General features: G+C 37.0%; 1 protein-coding gene and 1 long non-coding RNA gene across 2 annotated transcripts in view; one reads left to right on the top strand and one right to left on the bottom strand.

Annotated features, from left to right (window-relative positions):
* LOC135220290 (uronyl 2-sulfotransferase-like) overlaps positions 1 to 11,799 on the top strand; it is a 40,838-nt gene extending 29,039 nt beyond the window's left edge. The window contains exons 4-7 of the mRNA XM_064257543.1: positions 2,440 to 2,547; positions 8,662 to 8,814; positions 9,933 to 10,093; positions 11,599 to 11,799. Coding sequence (XP_064113613.1) covers positions 2,440 to 2,547; positions 8,662 to 8,814; positions 9,933 to 10,093; positions 11,599 to 11,759 — 583 coding nt within the window. The 3' untranslated portion in view covers positions 11,760 to 11,799. The remainder of the gene's footprint in view (positions 1 to 2,439; positions 2,548 to 8,661; positions 8,815 to 9,932; positions 10,094 to 11,598) is intronic.
* LOC135220291 (uncharacterized) overlaps positions 1 to 20,706 on the bottom strand; it is a 498,885-nt gene that overhangs the window by 171,667 nt on the left and 306,512 nt on the right. The window lies entirely within an intron of this gene.

Below are 20,706 nucleotides of genomic sequence, written 5' to 3'. Positions count from 1 at the left end.
CTCTCAATGATGATCTTCGACTTAAAGGGCATAGGGAGTGTCCCTATTAATCTCAGCATCCTCAAAAGCGATGGATTAGACACCATATCCACCAGTTAGTTATTTTTACATGTGGCTTTTAGGGCATCGGGTGAAACACTATTCTTTACAGTAACCTTGAAAACTAGGAATTCCACTAAAATCTATAATTTTTGGTTATTTTTACATATCATCCTATTCCCACTCACTTTTCACCCCAACTTCATATTGAGGCTGAACTTGGACTTGAAGGGCATCGGGAGTGTCAGTACTCATTTCGGCAACCTTGAAAACTGTGGATTATTAGATAATAACTGTCATTTTCTATTATTTGGACATGTCACCCCCTTCCAACACCTTTCCTTGTTGAGGCTGAACTTGGCCTTAAAGAGTATCAGGACTGTTACTATTCATCTCAGTGACTTTGATAACTATGGGTTAGACACTAATATCTGTTGTTTTCTATTATTCATACATGTCACCAGCTTCTGACCCCCACTTCCAATCGAGGATGAACATGGACCTAAAGCACACCAGGAGTGTCACTATTCATCTCAGCAACCTCAAGAATTGTGAATTAGACCATAATATCTGCCATTTTCACTTATTTTCACATCAACCTCTTCACTTTCGAGGCTAAACTTTCCTTCAAGGGCATTGGGGGTGTCACTATTCATCTCAGGAACCTCAAAAACTATAGATTAGACACTAATATCTGTTGTTTCCTGTTATTTTTAAGTCACCACCTTCCCAGCCTCTTCTCATCCCACTCCCTAGCAGGGCTGACAATGGACTCAAAGGGCATTGGGAGTGTCACCATTCATCTTAATGACCTTGACAATTTTGGATTAAGACCCTAACATTTGTCATTTTCTGTTATTTTTACATGTCACCGCCTTCTCACCCCCCCCCCCCCCCCCCCCCCCATCCCCAATACGGCTGAACTTGGATTTGAAGGACATCAAGAATATCACTATTCATCTCATCTAACCTTGAAAACTTTGAATTAGGCCCTAATCTCTTTCATTTTCTGTTATTTTTGCCTTTCACCCCCCTCCCACATGCCTCACTTTGGTGCCAGTGATGTCTTGCCCCCACAGTATTCTTTTCCAGATGGTAAGTCATATACCAAGTTTGGTTGAATCATATGAGTACCTTCCATCTAAACTCACTGTTCCTTTTTTACATGTCTAACCATAACTGGCTTTTCCGTCCATTTTCTCCTTATATACTCTTTTCAAGTAATTCTTGATGTACTTAATTAAATTAGACACATTTCCATCCCTTTTTGGACAATTCTTAGATTACCTTTGTGAATTTGCTCTTCCGCTTTTCATGTAATTTTACATACAACCTAGAAGACTGGCCATTTTTACTTTCCCAAGTATGATCATGAATCTCCTTCCTTGTGAACTATGTAGCATTTCCACAAATCACCCCTTTTCCAACTGCACTTCCTCATGAGAGACTATTCTTATTTACTTTAGGAATTCTGTACCTCCCATCTCTGGCGTCTATTTCTTGTTTATATTTGCATGTAATATACCTAACATAACCCTGTTTTTATAATCTCCAAGCACAGCCACGGACATGCTCACTCAGAACCATTATTTCTCAATCTCGTTCTTTCCCATGCCAATGCCGAGCTACTATTACAACTTTTCCCCCACCTCACACAATCTTACTCATACAGTCTTCAAACAAACAGCTTGGACTTTTTCAGCTATTACAAGATAATTCTTGACACTCCAAGTGCTTCAACTTCCGTAGGGAAGGTCTGCACTTTTCAGACACCCCAGACACAATCACTTCGTTCATCTCTTTCTTGCACACAATTCCCTACCACCCCTACTCCATATGTCCAAAAATATCTACCTTTCTCTTGGGAAAAAAATTCAGCATTTTACTTATTTTGCGGATTGCTGAAACATCTGTGCAGCGTGTTGGTCTACAAATCCCATTCACCAAGCCCCTTTGGTGATTTTCCTATGGAACATGGAAGCAAGAATGCAATAACTTTCACATGCCAACATCACACAGAAATGAAAGCATGGTTGGCACCATTCCCTACCACCAATGGGGTCCACAACCCCAGTTAATCATTTGCCACTCAAGTGACATTTCCTCCCTCAAGGACAATACACAGGCGCGCGCGCGCATGCACGCAGAACATATACACACAATTATGAGCACCCTTGCCCATTTGAATATTTATGTATAACAGTTTTTATAGTTTTAACATTTTCCCTACAGTTAATAGAGATACCACATTAACAATTTCCATGCAGTGGTTTTTTTCAACCAGACGCTTTGAACTAGGAGCAGCAGATAAATACTTACCAACTGCGAAATGCAGCTTAATAATTGAGACTCGATTTTTAAATTTTGGATATCCACTAACTTCTGATGTCTTTAATACAGATTAGGATTCCCGAAGCCAGCCTTGATCAACTTGGTAAGGGAACCAGTAAAACGATTTATCAGCCAATTCTACTTTACAAGAAGCAGATCAAGATGGCAGAAAGTCAAGTGAGTACCCCAGACATGCTAACTGCGTACTGTTTTTCTTTCAGGTCTAGAACATTGAATAGAACAGATTATTTCTACCCGTCATCAGAGGCAATAGAATTTCACTTCTTTGCAGTTTATCAGTTTCTTTTAAGGTCCTATCGAATATTTACTTACTTGAGGCTTTTAACGGTGAAATATTAAGCATGCACTGTACTGAATTGATGAAGACATAATTAAAATCACATAGAGGTTTGTGAAGAGACAGAATTATGCTAAGTTACGACTGACAAAGAAATGAATGAAATGTTATCTGGCGTCTACATCAACACCAAAATGTGAATAGTGAAAGTTTGAAGAGAAAGGTTCAGGCAACGTTGGAAATGAATATAAAAAATCATGAATTCACCGATGAAATCTTTTACAAAAAGAGGTGGTGCCCTTGTATAATTCAAGAATACATACAACACAAGATTCAAACGGTAGTAGGAATTCTAAGTAAACTATATATACCGTAGAGTGGGGGAAGTGCAGACTGAAGTAAGTTATTTTTTTCAATCGTCAAAAACAGGTTTACATTTTTTTCTTTTTTCTTTTATCACATTTTGAATATGAGACAGAGTTCATGGTTCAACTTTAGCAAGTGTTACCCAACTATCTCATTAAGAAAATACACCACCACGGCTTAGTACAGGGAGAACGGATCATTGAAAGAAATTTTGGACAAAACGGTAAGTTGGAATGCTAAGGGTTAGTTACCTAACAATATATTTTGCTAGCATGCTCTATTTATGCTCATTAATTATGTATATACTAAGGTAGATTAGGCTATAATTATAAGTTGCTAGGTCTAAGTAGTGTCGCACCATCTGTAAAAACATGAGATTTAAATTGCATTGACTTTGATTTTTTCTGTTTTGTTATGCTCGAAATATTGAATATGTAGGCTATAAGGCATGAACCAATTCATTTAGATAGCAATTTGTAGGTGATTAGTGATGAAAGCAGCAGGTGCGCGTTTACCCCATGAAAAGTTGCGCAATTACCCCACCCTTCATTCATGACTCGCTACTCATTAATACTTAGACCTAGCAACTTATAATTATAGCCTAATCAACCTTAGTATATACATAATTAATGAGCATAAATAGAGCATGCTAGCAAAATATATTGTTAGGTAACTAACCCTTAGCATTCTAACTTACTGCTATTGTTCAGTGTTTGTCTAATCCCTCCTTTATTAAAAACAAAGTTTACTTCAGGCTTCAGAAATGCCTGGCATGGTGGTGCGTTGAGAAATACATTACCTAGTATGGTATTCGTCATCATCAGTCATGCATTACCTACTATAGTGCGTTTACTTTTCTAAGATCGCTAGGGTGGGGCCAGGTAGAAAAGGCAGAGTTGTCCTATCTACAGGTATGTAAGTTCCATTAAATGCTTCCTGCAGATATAATCCTTCTTAGGAGGATTCACTTTAGACCTGGGGAGTCGAAGGAAAGGGTTTGCTTCTTCCCTGTTAACTTTTTTTTTCCATTCCCGATTCTACTTAGCTATTCCTTCTTTCTCTTTCTATAATTGTATATGGGCTGAGTGGCCTGTTGGCTCCAGTGTTTGGACTTGAAACATAAATTCTTAAGTCAATCAATCTATTATGTCCTTGGAAAAGACAACCACGCATTCCTTCTCTGCATAACATTTTTATCAAAATCATCTAAGTCAGTCACAGGATTCACTTTCTCTTTCCTTTTTTGAAACACTGGAGATTCCACTATATTTCCCGCCTCTATTCAATAGACTCCATGAAGCTAACTAATATGATTACCATAACGTGAAAATTGCCAACGTAAGATTTCTGTACAGGCTACACCACAGCGATCTTAGAAAAGTAAACGCACTATAAATACATCATATTTTTGGTTAAAGTCCTTATTGTGTGATGTTGCATCTAAGGTATGCATAGGATTGTTAAAGTAAGCTTAAGTGTGCTTAAATCTGAAAAACAAAAACATAGTGCGCACTTGCCCCAAACCCTGGGGTAAATGCGCACCCATATATATATATATATATATATATATATATAATATATATATATATATATATATTATATATATATATATATATACATATATATTTATTACATATATTTGTGACGAAATGCCAATTATATGGCCAATCATAAAATATTATCTCACCACAGCCAGACACCTGAACATTAATCACAAGTGAAATACGACTGAATACTCTAAAGGCAACAGTGGTCCCTTGAACAACTTACCAGTATAGCAGAAAATCAGACTAAGTTCATTAAAACAGGTGTGAGGTGATCTTATACGTAATTAAATTAATTAAAGGGCATCAGTCCATCAACAACATTGAAAGTCTAAGTATTTCCCTGATTTTAAAAGTCTAAGTACTTCCCTAGTTCTAACTCACTTCCATTAAATTGAAGGAAAACAGCTCAATTACTACTCTATGTTTCTACCTAAACATAAATTAATATACTGGTGAAAAAGAAAACCCTTATAAAAATTTTAAATACAAAAATTTATTATTTAAATTCAAAATTTATATGTGAAACTCACAATCTCAGGGAAATTTACTGTTGCTTGAAAATAACCGAACAAAAATTAATTTATCACAAAGATCAAGAAAACTGATTAATTCAATCGAAATTCAAGTTGTTAGGTAATAACTAAAATTTGGAAATTAATTCAAAATTGCTAAACAACACTAAAACTTGAAAAGAATTCTAATTAAATGCAAGTAATTCACGTGTTAAATTCAATTAAATATACAACGATTAATTAATGAAAATATTTAAGTTAATCAAACTGTGAATGCAAATGAAATCACAGGAAACTTTGGTAAATACCAAAATTGCAAAAAGAAAGCATTACTCAGAATAAAAAAAAATACACTTCAATAAGAAAAATGGATAAATGCACAAAAATTACTTCAATAAGAAAAATGGATAAATGCACATAAAATCCCTTTAAAAGAAACAAACACAGAACATAAAAATCAGCAATGTGTAATAAATGAAATAGTTTCACCAAACCACTGTAAATATGTTTTTAGTTACAACTAAAAATTGTAATAGCACATTACCTTGGTACCCATTATGTTTCTGTTGGAGCTAGTTCCAAAATGTCACCATAAACAATTCACAATATCTCAAAAAAGAAAATGTTTGTTCAGATTCCACAATAAGCACTAAGTAATACTAAATAACTCTAAGAAATACGAAATCTTAAATTTACGAGTGACCAATCACTAAGTATAAAATCTTTACATTAATGTGAAATAAAAAATGGCGAGAGAGAGAGAGGAGTGAGATGTGGTGATTTTGAGAGAGAGAGAGAGAATGAGAGTCAGAGAGACGAGAACGAAGGAGAGGATCTACTTTATGCCGCACGGGTTCAAAGCTCAGAACTCTCTCTCTCTCTCTCTCTCTCTCTCTCTCTCTCTCTCTCTCTCTCTCTCTCTCTCTCTCTCTCTCTCTCTCCCAGGCAAAATGATCAGTGGACCTCACCCTAAACTGGTTGGGCGAGCAATTTGGGACGAGAGACAGCTAAAATCGTAAAAATTCTCTTCGAGAACATTAAGTAGAAAGGAAGTGAGATTACAATCATCACTAACATTTATTTTTACATGATTTAAGACAATAAAAGTCTTTTACAGTAAAAAATGTGATTATAGAAACTTCTCGAAGGAAATTAAGTTTCGTCATTTCCTTGAGTGACATCACAAACTTTCCATTTCCAAATTAAAGCTACTTACGAGTCAACAAATTCTCTTTTGACAGATCGAGAGATATAAGAGTTAATTTACTAGTAATATTAGATAGTTTTCAGTACAAAAACATCTCTAACTACTTATATGAAATGAAAGGCATCAGACGTATGCGAAACATTTTATGCTTACGAGAGATGGTGCAATCGTTCCCATCGGCAAAGAGACGAAGCGTGAAACAAGTACGAGCATTGCATGTTTACAAAACAAAACAAATTGGAACCACGCTATCTTCCTGCTTCGAGCAGACAATGCTATTTCTCTTTCTCACATTCTACATTATTCTTAACTTTTAAATTGTTATGCGAAATCTGAAAATACATTATTAGACCATAATAAAGCAAAGCTAAATAAGGAATCTGAAAATATTGCAAACAATTTTACAACACTTCATACAGTTATAATATGTATAATATATATATATATATATATATAATATAAATAATGTGTGTGTGAATGTGTGTGTGTATATATTTACATATATATATATATATATATATATATATATATATATATATATATATATATATATATATATATATATATATACACACACATTATTTATATATGTATATATATATATATATATATATATATATACAAACACATTATTTATTGAGATATATATATATATATATATATATATATATATATATATATATATAATATATACACACACACATGCGGGGGCACGTGCATTTTTACATGACATCTTTGGATCTACATAATTCACGGATAATTTCAAGCTAGAGTAAGAGTTAAGACTTCATTTTCAGATACAAATATCTCTACAGTGAAGGCATCATGGGCAAATGCTTTTTATCATTCTTGTTTCTTTATTATTGATTCCACATAAAACCTTATTTCATACAAAAGTACATCAAGGTCTTCTTCAGCAGCTGGTAAGTCAGTCAAATAATCCCCTATCATCAATTTCTCCTAAACAAAAATGTTTTGCTCAGCTGTCTTCTTTCTTCTTTAGACAAGTATTTTTGACTTATACTTTTTACTCGTCATGGCCTTGCCAACATTATCTGTTTTTTTTTTTTTTCTTTTTCTATAATTTCGTATCTGTGTTTTTCTAAAAGTTCTCTCTTATACCGTCTCGCTCTTTATCTATCTTCCACAATCTTGTCTTAAAGTACTTAGCACTCTCTACTGTACGTTTTTCAACTCCTCCCTGAAATTCATCTTTATTACACTTCGTTCGTATTTATTCTTAATTGTATCCCTAGTCTCTTCCTATGTACAAGGTTTAAATCTCGTTACTCCATATCAGTGCTGCTTCTCGCACCATGTACAAAACTGATTTTCTCCATCTCCTTACATATGGTTTCTAGAATTGCAAATCCCACATTCAACTGTAAATGCTTCTCGATGTTCACAAAACCAAATGTCTATATCCTCTTTTTCGTCGTGTGCTTCAATTTCAGTTTTAGTGTGGCAATAACAAATATATGATCACTGCTGACATTTGTTCCTCTAAGCTATTTCACTGTTCTTTTCGTTGCCTGTTAATCAATTTGGCTTCTCTGATTGATAACTGGAGAGAACCGCGTGTATTTAGGGTGCATTTGTGTATACACACATCTATGTGTCATTTCTATTGAAGTCAATGGCATTGTTAGTATGCCGACACTACAAGAATTATTAGAAAGCACAGAGATCGGGCTTAAAGAAGACTGGTTCCACCATTGCAAATAGCAGAAGCTGTGCGTATAAATCAACAATGGCCAGCGTTACATATACACAGGTACACGGACTTTATTCTCCTTTCTTCAAGGAAGCCACAGAGCATCCGTGAGAGTCCGAAGGAGACACGAGCGACAGAGCAACTTTGGACACGATTACCGACAACGAAGCACATCAAGACTTATCAACCGGAGACGAGAATCACGCCCCTGCCCATACCCTTGGTGATACTGTCCCAACTAGTAAGCAAGAGAATACAAATGGCGACCAACAGACTGACTGATTGGTTAGTTCTTCCTGGCGTCGCAACGAGGTTATTGAAGCCGTATTCTTAAACGGAATTAAAAGCAGATAAAAATGTACTCAACGCTGTTAATAAATCAATTAACAAGTTATTAACATATTTATATAAAAACTTGTCACAGAACCCAAAAACACACGAAACACCCATCCCACCTACAAAAAAAAAAAAAAAAAGCATGCAAAATGAATAAATCTAGACAGATTCAGTCTTGATACCAAGATAGTATCTGCCAACAATGCCACTAACTTCAATAGAAATTGCACAAGAGGAGAAATATGTCCAAATAGCATACATATTATATGTAAATGAAAACTCAAATAATATATAGTACTGTCTTTTCTTAGGCACCTAAAAAGTCGACCTAGGCCCCCAAACTGGTGGTTTGACTTGAAACTGGACGACTGTATACAAGCAAAGAGACCAGAGTGCTTCCCTCATCCTGAACAAGAAATGAGTCTCCAGCTTACATTTTTCTGTGGGCATCATCCTGAATGCAAGTAAGGGCGTTGATTGCACAGCAAGGGAAGTTCTTACTATTCAACAGCGTGGGAGAGGCACATTTACGAATCGTGTTCAAGTTGGGGGGAAAGGTGAGGGGGGGGGGGGGGGACGAGGGGACTCAACGGACTGCTGGTGAGTCTTCTGTGTAGGTAAATGACACATCTGAAGTCGTTATGTTACATAAGCACGAGTTTTTACCTAGATTCAGGAGTTACAGGATGGACACAGCAAGTACCATTTAGTTTTCACCTGGCCCCAGCCATGTTAAGAAAAAGGATATTTTCTTTATATTATATATATATATATATATATATATATATATATATATATATATATATATGTGTGTGTGTGTGTGTGTGTGTGTGTGTGTATATATATATATACACATATATATATTATATATACAGGACGTAGAGTCGAAAGATCTTGTAGCACTCCGTTGTTTATTTTTCCTTCGTGGCCTATACCTTTATTTATGGATTTATCACGTTCCAAACTTTCATGATTCATTATATATATATATATATATATATATATATATATATATATATATATATATATATATATATATAAAGGTTTTTTTGCCACGAAGGAAAAAAATGAAAAAACGAGTTGGCCGAGTACTTTCGGTCCGAAAGTACTCGGCCACTCGTTTTTTTCATTTTTTTCCTTCGTGGCCAAAAAAACCTTTATTTATACATAACATCACGTTTTATATACTTCGTAATCAAGTTATTCATATATATATATATATATATATATATATATATATATATATATATAATATATATATATATATATGTACTCATATATATATATACTAAATAAAATTGTGTGGGTTGTGTGCTGTTCATGCGGAAAACTAAACACTATCTAGTTACAATCAACATTAGATTGTAGAATGAAGGATGAACCCACCAAGGCAAAAATATTCCACACTATCAGCTAATCTATGAACAGAACTTTTAAAACTCTTGAGCACACTACGTAGTAATTCACCTCGATTTAGCATACGCTCTCATTTCTAGGATTAGAGAGCGTGAGCTCAAATCAATGTAGTTCAAACTGAGCCACAACAAAATTGTATGAATTCAACATTTGTTTCATCCTCTAGAAAACTTGGAAGTGGCTGGGCCCTGTACCGAGCCAAAAGACATGTCGAGAGCTACTACAGTGTTGTAGGACTACTGGAAGAAATGCCGCTTTCTCTCTCCGTTCTAGAGGGTTATCTACCGAGATTCTTCAAAGGGGTGAAAAATATTCCCGAGAGCTCAGGTATACATACACTTCAATCCATGAATTTAAGAAACGCTAGATACACGTGGTTAGTCTTATCTCAAGAACGTGTCGAGGAAAAGGTTCATATCTAGTACATAAGGAGAGGATTAAATTTTAATCTATTCAAGTAAATGAATATGTATGAAACGTGAACAAACGTTAGTAAAGACTAGAATTCAACAGAGAGAGAGAGAGAGAGAGAGAGAGAGAGAGAGAGAGAGAGAGAGAGAGAGAGAGAGAGAGAGAGAGAGAGTACTAATCCCAAATCATTTTTTCATGTAAGTGAAGATGTCGAAGTTAAGGTCAATGCAGTAGGAAAGGTTGAATTCAATGCTGTTATAAAAGAGAATGGCATTACATTCTCCCTTATATACATGTATCTCAAACTAAGTCACTGAAGGTTGCAATTCAAATATGTGCGAGACAAGAGGAAAGAGAAGAGAAGAGGGGAAGAGAGAGAGAGAGTATAGAGAGAGAGAGCGAGAGAGAGAGGGAGGAGGGGAAGGAGGAGAGAGAGAGACGATGAGAGATGAGAGAGAGAGAGAGAGAGAGAGAGAGAGAGAGAAATCACATTTCATTAGAATCGTATAAAAGAACCTGTTGAAGTTAACAGACAATTTCAAATACACGTATATAACCAAGGGAGAATTAAATGGATGATTGTGAATACGTCAATGTTTAAAGAAAGCTCGAATTCAAATGTATGTGTATGTGTATGTGTGTGTGTGTGAAGGAGATAATCAAATTTCATCATATTCCTATAAAAGTGTTTCAAAGTTAAGGTCAATAAAGGAGGAAGGGTCGAATTTAATTACATCATACAGAGGCGATTGTGCTTTATTCTGTTCACATAAATGTACGAGTTTAAAGCTAGGTTTATGACGAGGAAGACTCCATCTTCCGATAAAGGAACATGCAGAAGTCGAAGTCAGGGTCAATAATACATGAAGGATTGAATTCAAGTTTATATGCACGAGACTGAGGGACTCACAGTACATATTCTTGAAATAAATGGATGTGCTCAGATAAGGTAAGTCCGTAATGAAGTATGAAGTAAGACTTGAATTTACGAGAGAGAGAGAGAGAGAGAGAGAGAGAGAGAGAGAGAGAGAGAGAGAGAGAGAGAGAGATATTCTCAAATCATCCCCTTGATGGCTTACCGAAATCGAAAAAATTATCAAAGTTTTGAGAACATTTCTTCTTGATGCAATATCCACTTACCGGGGATTTTTTGTTATTCAATAAAGAGGAATTATAAGAGAATGGTGCAGTTGCCACTCCTCTTTAGCATTAGACACCAATATGTGCTTATTACAAAAATGACTATATTACTAAAGAAATGCCAAATCAAAATACATTTTCACACTGACTCATTATCTCTATAACAATAATAACGGTGAAAGAAAACTCAATCATAAGACAGCAATACAGTCCACTCATACACTGGTAACTAGAAACGACGAACAGATAAAAGAAAACTATCTCGCTTTTTTTCCCTCAAGGTGGAGTTAAACTGAACGCAGGGGAGAAAAACCAACGGAGGTCCATTTCCAATTCGACGAAAGAAGCCATCAAAGGATTTCTGAAGGAGGACATCGATTTCTACGAGTTCGTTCGTCAGCGCCTCCATCTACAGGCGAAAAGACTCGGATTACTTGAATAAATCGCCACTTCTATGTCCACCCAAAGACACTTACTTTTTTGCTTTAGGGATAATAAAGCTTTAAAGAATAATTTCGTGTCAATCATCATACATATGTCGCTACAGCAGTGGTTCTTAACCCTTTTCAGTGAATGCACCCTTTTCAGATCAGCAGCCAATTCCCGCACCCCCTGAAATTCTAGAAAAAAAAAAAAAAGCTAAAATACAAAACTTTATATGATGTGTACTAATAAAATATGAGACGTGTATCCTGCACTCGAGTCTGTTGTAACGTTGCCAGTTCATTAGGAAATTAGGTGTAGGTTTCTCTATAGCTCAGAGTACCGCTGTAGCAATAATAAAAATAATAATAATAATAATAAAATTAATAATAATAATAATAATAATAATAATAATAATAATAATAATAATAATAATAATAATAATAATAATAGAACTGGTGGAGATACGAACACCAACACCACCAGCACAACCAACCCAACAGAAAGCAAAACAGCAACCGCCTTGGAAAAGGCGCCTGGAAATACAAATCATGGTGATGAGGTCTGACTTGAGTAAACTGAAAGAGATGGCAGAAAAAAGGCTAAGAAGCAAAAAAACAAGGGAGGAACTGAACGAGAAATACAAAGTACACGAGAGGGGACTAAACAACACAATAGAGGATGTAAAACAGAGGCTTAAGGCCAAAGCACATAAGATCCAACGGTACCTGAACAGGAATAAGGGATACCAACAGAACAAACTATTCGGAACCAACCAGAAAAGACTATACAGCCAACTAAGAGGGGAAGACAACCACCAAGAAATTCCTGAAGCCGAACCAAGTAAGAGACTCTGGGAAAACATATGGAGCAATCCAGTATCACACAACAAGCATGCAACATGGCTCCAGGAAGTTAAGGAAGAAGAAACAGGGAGAATAAAACAAAGATTCACTGAGATCACGACAGACGCAGTCAGACACCAACTAAAGAAAATACCCAACTGGAAAGCCCCAGGTCCCGATGAAGTCCATGGATACTGGCTCAAAAACTTCAAGGCTCTACATCCACGAATAGCAGAACAACTCCAGCATTGTATAACAAATCACCATGCGCCCAAATGGATGACCACAGGAAGAACATCCTTAGTACAAAAAGACAAGAGTAAGGGAAATATAGCCAGTAACTACAGGCCTATCACCTGCCTACCAATAATGTGGAAGTTACTAACAGGTATCATCAGTGAAAGGCTATACAACTACCTAGAGGAGAAAATCACCATCCCCCACCAACAGAAAGGCTGCAGAAGGAAGTGTAGGGGCACAAATGACCAGCTCCTGATAGACAAAATGGTAATGAAGAACAGTAGGAAAAGGAAAACCAACCTAAGCATGGCATGGATAGACTATAAGAAAGCCTTCGACACGATACCACACACATGGCTAATAGAATGCCTGAAAATATATGGGGCAGAGGAAAACACCATCAGCTTCCTCAAAAATACAATGCGCAACTGGAATACAATACTTACAAGCTCTGGAATAAGACTAGCATAGGTTAATATCAGGAGAGGGATCTTCCAAGGCGACTCACTGTCCCCACTACTCTTCGTAGTAGCCATGATTCCCATGACAAAAGTACTGCAGAAGATGGATGCTGGGTACCAACTCAAGAAAAGAGGCAACAGAATTAACCATCTGATGTTCATGGACGAAATCAAGTTGTATGGTAAAAGCATCAAGGAAACAGAAACTCTAATCCAGACTGTAGGATTGTATCTGGGGACATCAGGATGGAGTTTGGAATAGAAAAATGTGCCTTAGTCAACATACAAAAGAGCAAAGTAACAAGGACTGAAGGGATAAAGCTACCAGATGGGAACAACATCAAACACATAGATGAGACGGGATATAAAACACAAAGAGATGGACACGATCAGGAAAGAATATATGCAGAGACTCAAGGCGATACTCAAGTCAAAACTCAATGCCGGAAATATAATTAAAACCATAAACACATGGGCAGTGCCAGTAATCAGATACAGCACAGGAATAGTGGAATGGACGAAGGCAGAACTTCGCAGCATAGACCAGAAAACCAGGAAACATATGACAATACACAAAGCACTACACCCAGGAGCAAATATGGACAGACTATACATAACACGAAAGGAAGGAGGGAGGGTCCTACTAAGCATAGAGGACTGCGTCAACATCGAGAACAGAGCACTGGGGCAATATCTGAAAACCAGTGAAGACGAGAGGCTCAAGAGTGCATGGGAAGAAGGACTGATAAAAGTAAACGAAGACCCAGAAATATATAGAGACAGGAGAAAGACAAACAGAACAGAGGAATGGCACAACAAACCAATGCACGGACAATAAATGAGACAGACTAAAGAACTAGCCAGCGATGACACGTGGCAATGGCTACTGAGGGGAGAGCTCAAGAAGGAAACTGAAGGAATGCTAATAATGACACAAGATCAGGCCCTAAGAACAAGATATGTCCAAAGAACGATAGATGGAAATAACATTCTCTCCCATATGTAGGAAGTGCAATACGAAAAATGAAACCGTAAACCACATAGCAAGCGAATGTCTGGCACTTGCACAGAACCAGTACAAAAAGAGGCATGATTCAGTAGCAAAAGCCCTCCACTGGAGCTTCTGCAAGAAACACCAGCTACCTTGCAGTAATAAGTGATACGAGCACCAACCTGAAGGAGTGATAGAAAATGATCAGGCAAAGATCCTCTGGGACTATGGTATCAGAATAGATAGGGTGATACATGCAAATAGACCAGACGTGACGTTGATTGACAAGGTCAAGAAGAAAGTATCACTCATTGATGTCGCAATACCATGGGATACCAGAGTTGAAGAGAAAGAAAGGGAAAAAACGGATAAGTATCAAGACCTGAAAATAGAAAGAAGAAGGATATGGGATATGCCAGTGGAAATTGTACCCATAATCATAGGAACACAAGGCACAATCCCAAGATCCTTGAAAAGGAATCTGGAAAAACTAGAGGCTGAAGTAGCTCCAGGACTCATGCAGAAGTGTGTGATCCTAGAAATGGCGCACATAGTAAGAAAAGTGATGGACTCCTAAGGAGGCTTTAACTATTCTCAGGCATCTCGCACCCCTTAGGAACCGGCTTCGCTAGGGGGTGCAAGCACCCCTAGTTAAGAACCACTGCCATACAGTTATCCATAGCACTCGTTGTTTTAACAATTATGATGGTAGTTGAAACAACATTTTCAAACGACCCGTTTCCTAAGCTTCGTATAATATTTAACAAAATTTTACCATAAAATAATAGGAATCATAAACAATCCCAAAAATGCCTGCTACACAAAAATTAGCCTCTAAAAAATCAGCCATGGGCATTAACTGCGAAAAGCTTCTATCCAAATTCTCCATCAAATTCAAGCGTATGTTGTACAACGTCAAGGAATAAGCTTTTTATTTACTTATTTTTTAATGTAAACAAACACGAAGTATACCCAAATCCACTACCTGCACAACAAAGACAGTCGACAGGTGGAAAAACCCTACGCTACGTCTTGACTTTCCAGAGTACCGTCTGGGACATGACCTTCTCGTCCCTGATCACTATATTAGTGAGCAGACTGATTGATTGGTCAGTTCTTACGGGCGTCCCAACGACGAGGTTATTGACGCTGTATTTTACAGAATAGTAAAATCTTTGGGAAGAAAGTAATAAGAATAAGAATGATTACTATGAATCGAGAAAAAATATATATACATATGTAACATAAAGAGGGGGATTTGCTATGAGATATTTTAAATAATATAATATATGATACGTATGAGATGTCATTGTATGTCACATGATCTGACATTCCTCAGAAATTGGGAATCATCATTTTTAGCTTCCCATGGAGACAGAGAACATCTCAGCTCAGAAAATGCTGATAGGTCTTTTTGGGTGGTGCGACATTAAAATCCTTACCTTGCAGGTCAACGTTCGTCTGTTGTTATGGGCGTTTGTTGTTAGGTGGCCTTTTGAAAAATTTGAAACTGGGGATTGTAAAGTGGTTTCTGGGTGTGAACGATGGGTGAGAGTTTGTGTGTACGTGTGACCCTCTTTCCTACATATTAAGGAAATGTAGACATATCGTGAAGAGACTTACGGGGAGAGAAGGCAGAACCAGGATGGCTCTGCCAAAGTACTTTTGTTTAGTGAAGTGAAACTGGCTGAAATGGGTGAGTGTATTTATATCTATTTTAGCCAAAGTGTGGATAGATTGTATTTGAATATTTATTTCAGATATAACCTGTTTATGTGATCTTTTGATTATGTTCTTGGGCTTATCAGAGTGTTCTCCTGTCCCCTAACAGGCGTTTCTAGAATGGGGGAACTATAATTGGAGAAGAGTGAGATTATTCATGGGAGAAATGGTGTTGACTAATTACTGTGTAGACTATTAGATTATCGAGGGTTATCTGAGTAATTTGGACTTTGAGTTAACATTCCATTTAATCATTCTGTTAAGAATCTGAGTTATTCAATTAATACTTTGCTTTTAAATAAATGCATATTTTTGTAACTCACAATTCTGATTTGATGACCTAGATAATGGAGAGAGAGAGAGAGAGAGGAAGAGAGAGACAAACCAAAGAGAGAGGGGGGGTGCAACAAGAACAGAGATAGAGAGAGAGAGAGAGAGAGGAGAGAGAGAGAGAGAGAGAGAGAGAGAGAGAGAGAGAGAGAGAGAAAGTATTGCCAATTGCCAGCTGTCTGCCGCTCTGGCCTATCACTACCAAAATGAATAACGAGATAATGTCGTCTCGTTATTAGTGGTGGCAGCGGTGTTTGAACGAAAAAAGCCTTTTGTGAGATTAGTAGCAGCTATTAAGATGCTGTTTTCAGAGTGTCTGGTTGTGGAAATGCGTTAGATTTCAGTTAGTAAGTGACAGGGGATGAGAATTATTCACCGTTGGATGTGGTACTGAGAGGAAGAAATTCGATTAGGGCCAGCAAATTCGCCTGTCCTGAGGTGTTTGTTAGGATGAGTTGCCCAGTGTAGCTTGTGAGTGTACGATCGGCAAGTGCTTTCGTGCCGCACGGTTTGCGGAGTGCGTTGTGCCAACTAGATTCGCATGTTTGTAATTGCGCAGATTCCGGAACGGCCTTCTCCATTGAAGGTGTAAGTGTTACGGTTTTTTTTTTTTTGAGGCCCTGGTGCTTTTTCTTAACTGTGTGTGAACCATTTTAAAGAGGCAGTTCAGATTACCATATATTTCCCTCAAAGTAGCAGAATGTGATAAGTTTTATCTTAGAGCATGTTTAGAAGAGACGCATTTGTCTTTGTTTTAATACATACGTGTGTATATGAATGGTTTTCAAACATGCAACACTGTTCCTTGAATTGCATTTTTTGCCTCTGGGAGAGTTCGCTCGATCATTCATACACACTCAGCGCAATTTTTGCTGAGCGACCAAGGGGTAGTACCAAAGGGGAGGCGAGTGGTCTTTCATGGGGGAATGCTTGACGGGAGGGTAAACTTTTTTTTTCTTTGTGTGGGGGTAATGGGGGTCAGTTTGGCCTTGAATAGGAAAGTTCAAAGCCATCAAATCAGCTGACAACGACTGAGTGATGACATGACATGCCCATAGGGTTTCTTTTAGAAAGATTTTTTCTTTCTCTTGAGTGAAGAGAAAATGGAAATGAAATGCATATGAATGTGGTGCAAGTTTTCCTTATGCTTTGGAGAATGCGTTTACGCAATGTTGGAGGGCATAATTATAACTGGAAATAGAGATTATTTTATAATGGAATTTGTTTGGGATATGGAGATTGTTTTAAAACAGTGGTGATTGGTGATGATTGGTGATGAGTGGTGTTGATATTGGAGTTATGCCTGGTGTGGCAATGAGTGATGAATTTTTGGGGAATGGCAATATTAATGCTCATACTGGAGATCTTTTATGGGGGGGGGGGGGGGGGACTTAAGTAGAATTATCATTACTGGAGATATTTTGGGGGGATTCTGTCAGTGTTCGTGGTGGTAATAATTTTTGGGGAATGTGCCAATGATTTATGGGTGGTGATAATAATTTCTGGTGAATTTGATGATATCAATTTTGGTGATACTAGCGAGTACTGATAGTTGGTGATTCTTATACTTAAAACTGGTGAATGGACGAGTAATAATATTTGGTGATACTACTGATACTGGCGGATTCTGATACTGATAATACTGATACTGGTGTTAATTTTTTTTTATACTAACATGGGTGTTGTACTGAATATTAAGGGTGGTGATGTTTTTTTGTGAATGTGGGAGGTACTAACGACACATTTTTTGTTTTCCTTTTTTTTATGAGTTCAGCAGATAATTGGTTGAAGTCTGCGCGAGTCACAGATGTTACAGGTGTCACAGGAAAAGTTATCAGTGCCATTAGTTTTTCTTTTCCTTTTTTAGTCATTAGCCATCGCTGACGTAAGTTTTTTTATCATGGGCACATTTGAATTTATTTTTCTCTCCAGTTTGTGTGAATTTTTAATATCTCAGTTTGTGACTAGGAGTCATTGTTCGGGAATGTGTTTATGATTTCAGCTGTTTGATGCTGCAGAGAGATTTGTGGGAGAATTCTTGCATTTTTGAACGTCTACATAATGGCACTACATCTTTTTTTTCTGGATATTTGTGTTCCGGAAATTGTTGGCCTCTTGCACAATTGTGTTTGTAGCAACTTTGCCAGAGATAGGAAACTTGGTTAAGTTTCTAGTGGCCTATGCTGTAGTAGATATGGAGAAGTCTTTGCTTAGACACTTTGAATTTGGAGTTTTGTTATAATAGGTTATAGCACATTGGTGATTTTTTCTAGAATTTCCTGGGCAATTTCATTTGCCAAGTTTTTGCCTTTCTCAGCAGTTATGCTTAACAGAGAGTGTAACTTTGAGCTCCTTAGAGAGGCTTCTTGGGGTTATTTTCCTGGAGAATTGGAGATATAATATTTTGGCCATGTGATTTTTTTTAATTTTTGTTGGAGATAGTCCAGTTTAGGCCTATGGTGTTGAGAGCTATGTTGAGTTCAATTGTTTTTGCAGCCATTTTTGTTGCAAATAGAAACCTTTATGAGGAGATATGGGGCAATATTTTTGAGTGTGTCAACTAGATGCTTTGAGTGCATTTTTTTTGGAGATGGAGTTTCATTTTTTACTATCCTGCTTGGAGTGTAATAATCTTTTTTGGAGATTTGTTTTACTCCACATGTGATTATTGGTGAGATAGAGGGAATATGGTGATGTGGGGTTATTAATTAAATGGAGGGAAATATTTTATCACCGGAGTGGTATTATTATTAACATGGTGATATATGGGGATGGCGTTAATCTTTGGGGGTGACTTTTTTTTTTTTTTTTTTTTTTTTTTTTGTGGTTAAGATTTTTGGAGTTGAATTTCTGGGGTTTTACGAGCCAAGAGAGGGGTTCTGTGGTTCTTTTGGTTTCGTGACTAATTGGAGGCGAGTGGCATTACTGCATTGTGGTTCTATGGAGATGTTGCCTTTTTTATATTCACCAGTGGGTTATTTTTGGCGGCATATAATTGCTGAATTGTGAGTTTACCATATAGTTTTTATCCCGAATAGGTGATTATTATTTATATGATTTTAGGGCAGTATCATTTGGGAGAGTTATGTCTTTGAGGAAAATTTTTGAGTACATTGGTGATTTCCTGGAGATAATTTTTATGAAATGTGCTAATATAATGTCAGTATAGAATTTTTTTGCAGAAATCATGGTTTTCTGAAGTTGCAAGTCTGACTAGACATTTCTATACTGCAGTTCGAGCACCTGACGTGTTCGCAGGATTATTTTTTGTTGATAATGTCGTGATGAGTCTGGTTGCTGACTCTTCTCCTCTAGAGTTTTGCACTATTCTGAGAAATTCTGATTTTGGCATTTCACGGAGATGTATCTACGCAAGGGGATTGTTTCAGGCCGTTTCCGATCGAAGGAAAAGTTGCGATGGCAAAATTCCGTAACGGTACATATTGCATTTATGAGGGAGACGCGGGGTTATGTATATTATATACATTGTGTAATGGGGAAAGTTCACTTATTATTATTGTTGTTATCCTTTTTTTCCTTTTCCTACGAGAGATGTAATTGGGGTATGACTTTAAATAGCATTTCTTTCTGGACGGGAGATATGATTTGTCAGGGTGTGTGAATTGCATGAAATGGGCATTTGACATTACGTCTCATTGAGATTAATCATAAGAGCAGTAAAAGGGGGTTTTCCTGTTAGACATTGGAGAGTTTTTACTGATTTTGTGGGTTGTTGAATTATCAGAGCTTGAGAGAACATTTTTCAGTGATAACTTGGGCTGGGTTTGTTACGGGCTCATTACTTTTTTTTTTACTTGTGAGAATTTGTGAGTTTGAAATGTGATTACAAAAGTCCATGGAGTTTCGTGAGTTCTGGAGTGTGTGTGGTGGTGTGCGAATTTGACAAGTTTTTTTTTTTTTTTTTTTTTTTTTTTTGTATTGTTGGAGAATTTGGTGTTTTTCTTTGCGGGGTTATGATAGTGACTTATGATTTGGTGATCCTATGGAGTTCCTTCACGAGTTGTATTTAGGAATTGGTTCAGTGGTCATATTAAATGGGGTTAATTGGGAGTCGTCCAACTAGTGTTTCTTAGAATTTTTTGAGGTCATTATTTGACAGAAGTATGTCTGGGGTTAATTCTTCTTTGATTAACCGATGACACGACTGACATACTGAAACACCATAAACATCGTTCCCCAACGCTAGCAAGACACCCACCAGCTGTTGCAGAGATGTTGCTGTTGTTTGCCCGCATACGAGAGTTTCTACGAGTCTACGGGGTTCTACGGCGCTTTTGGACTACAGAAGTCGTCAGATGTCTTCCACTGTAAGACGTTTCGCCTTGCTTCAGTGTTTTGCGAGTCTGTGCAGTTGCA

This window comes from Macrobrachium nipponense, chromosome 1 (assembly GCF_015104395.2).
Source record: "Macrobrachium nipponense isolate FS-2020 chromosome 1, ASM1510439v2, whole genome shotgun sequence".
Taxonomy (NCBI): Eukaryota; Metazoa; Arthropoda; class Malacostraca; order Decapoda; family Palaemonidae; genus Macrobrachium; species Macrobrachium nipponense.
The sequence above is the reverse complement of the archived record's forward strand: the minus strand, read 5'-3'. Positions and strand labels throughout refer to the sequence as shown.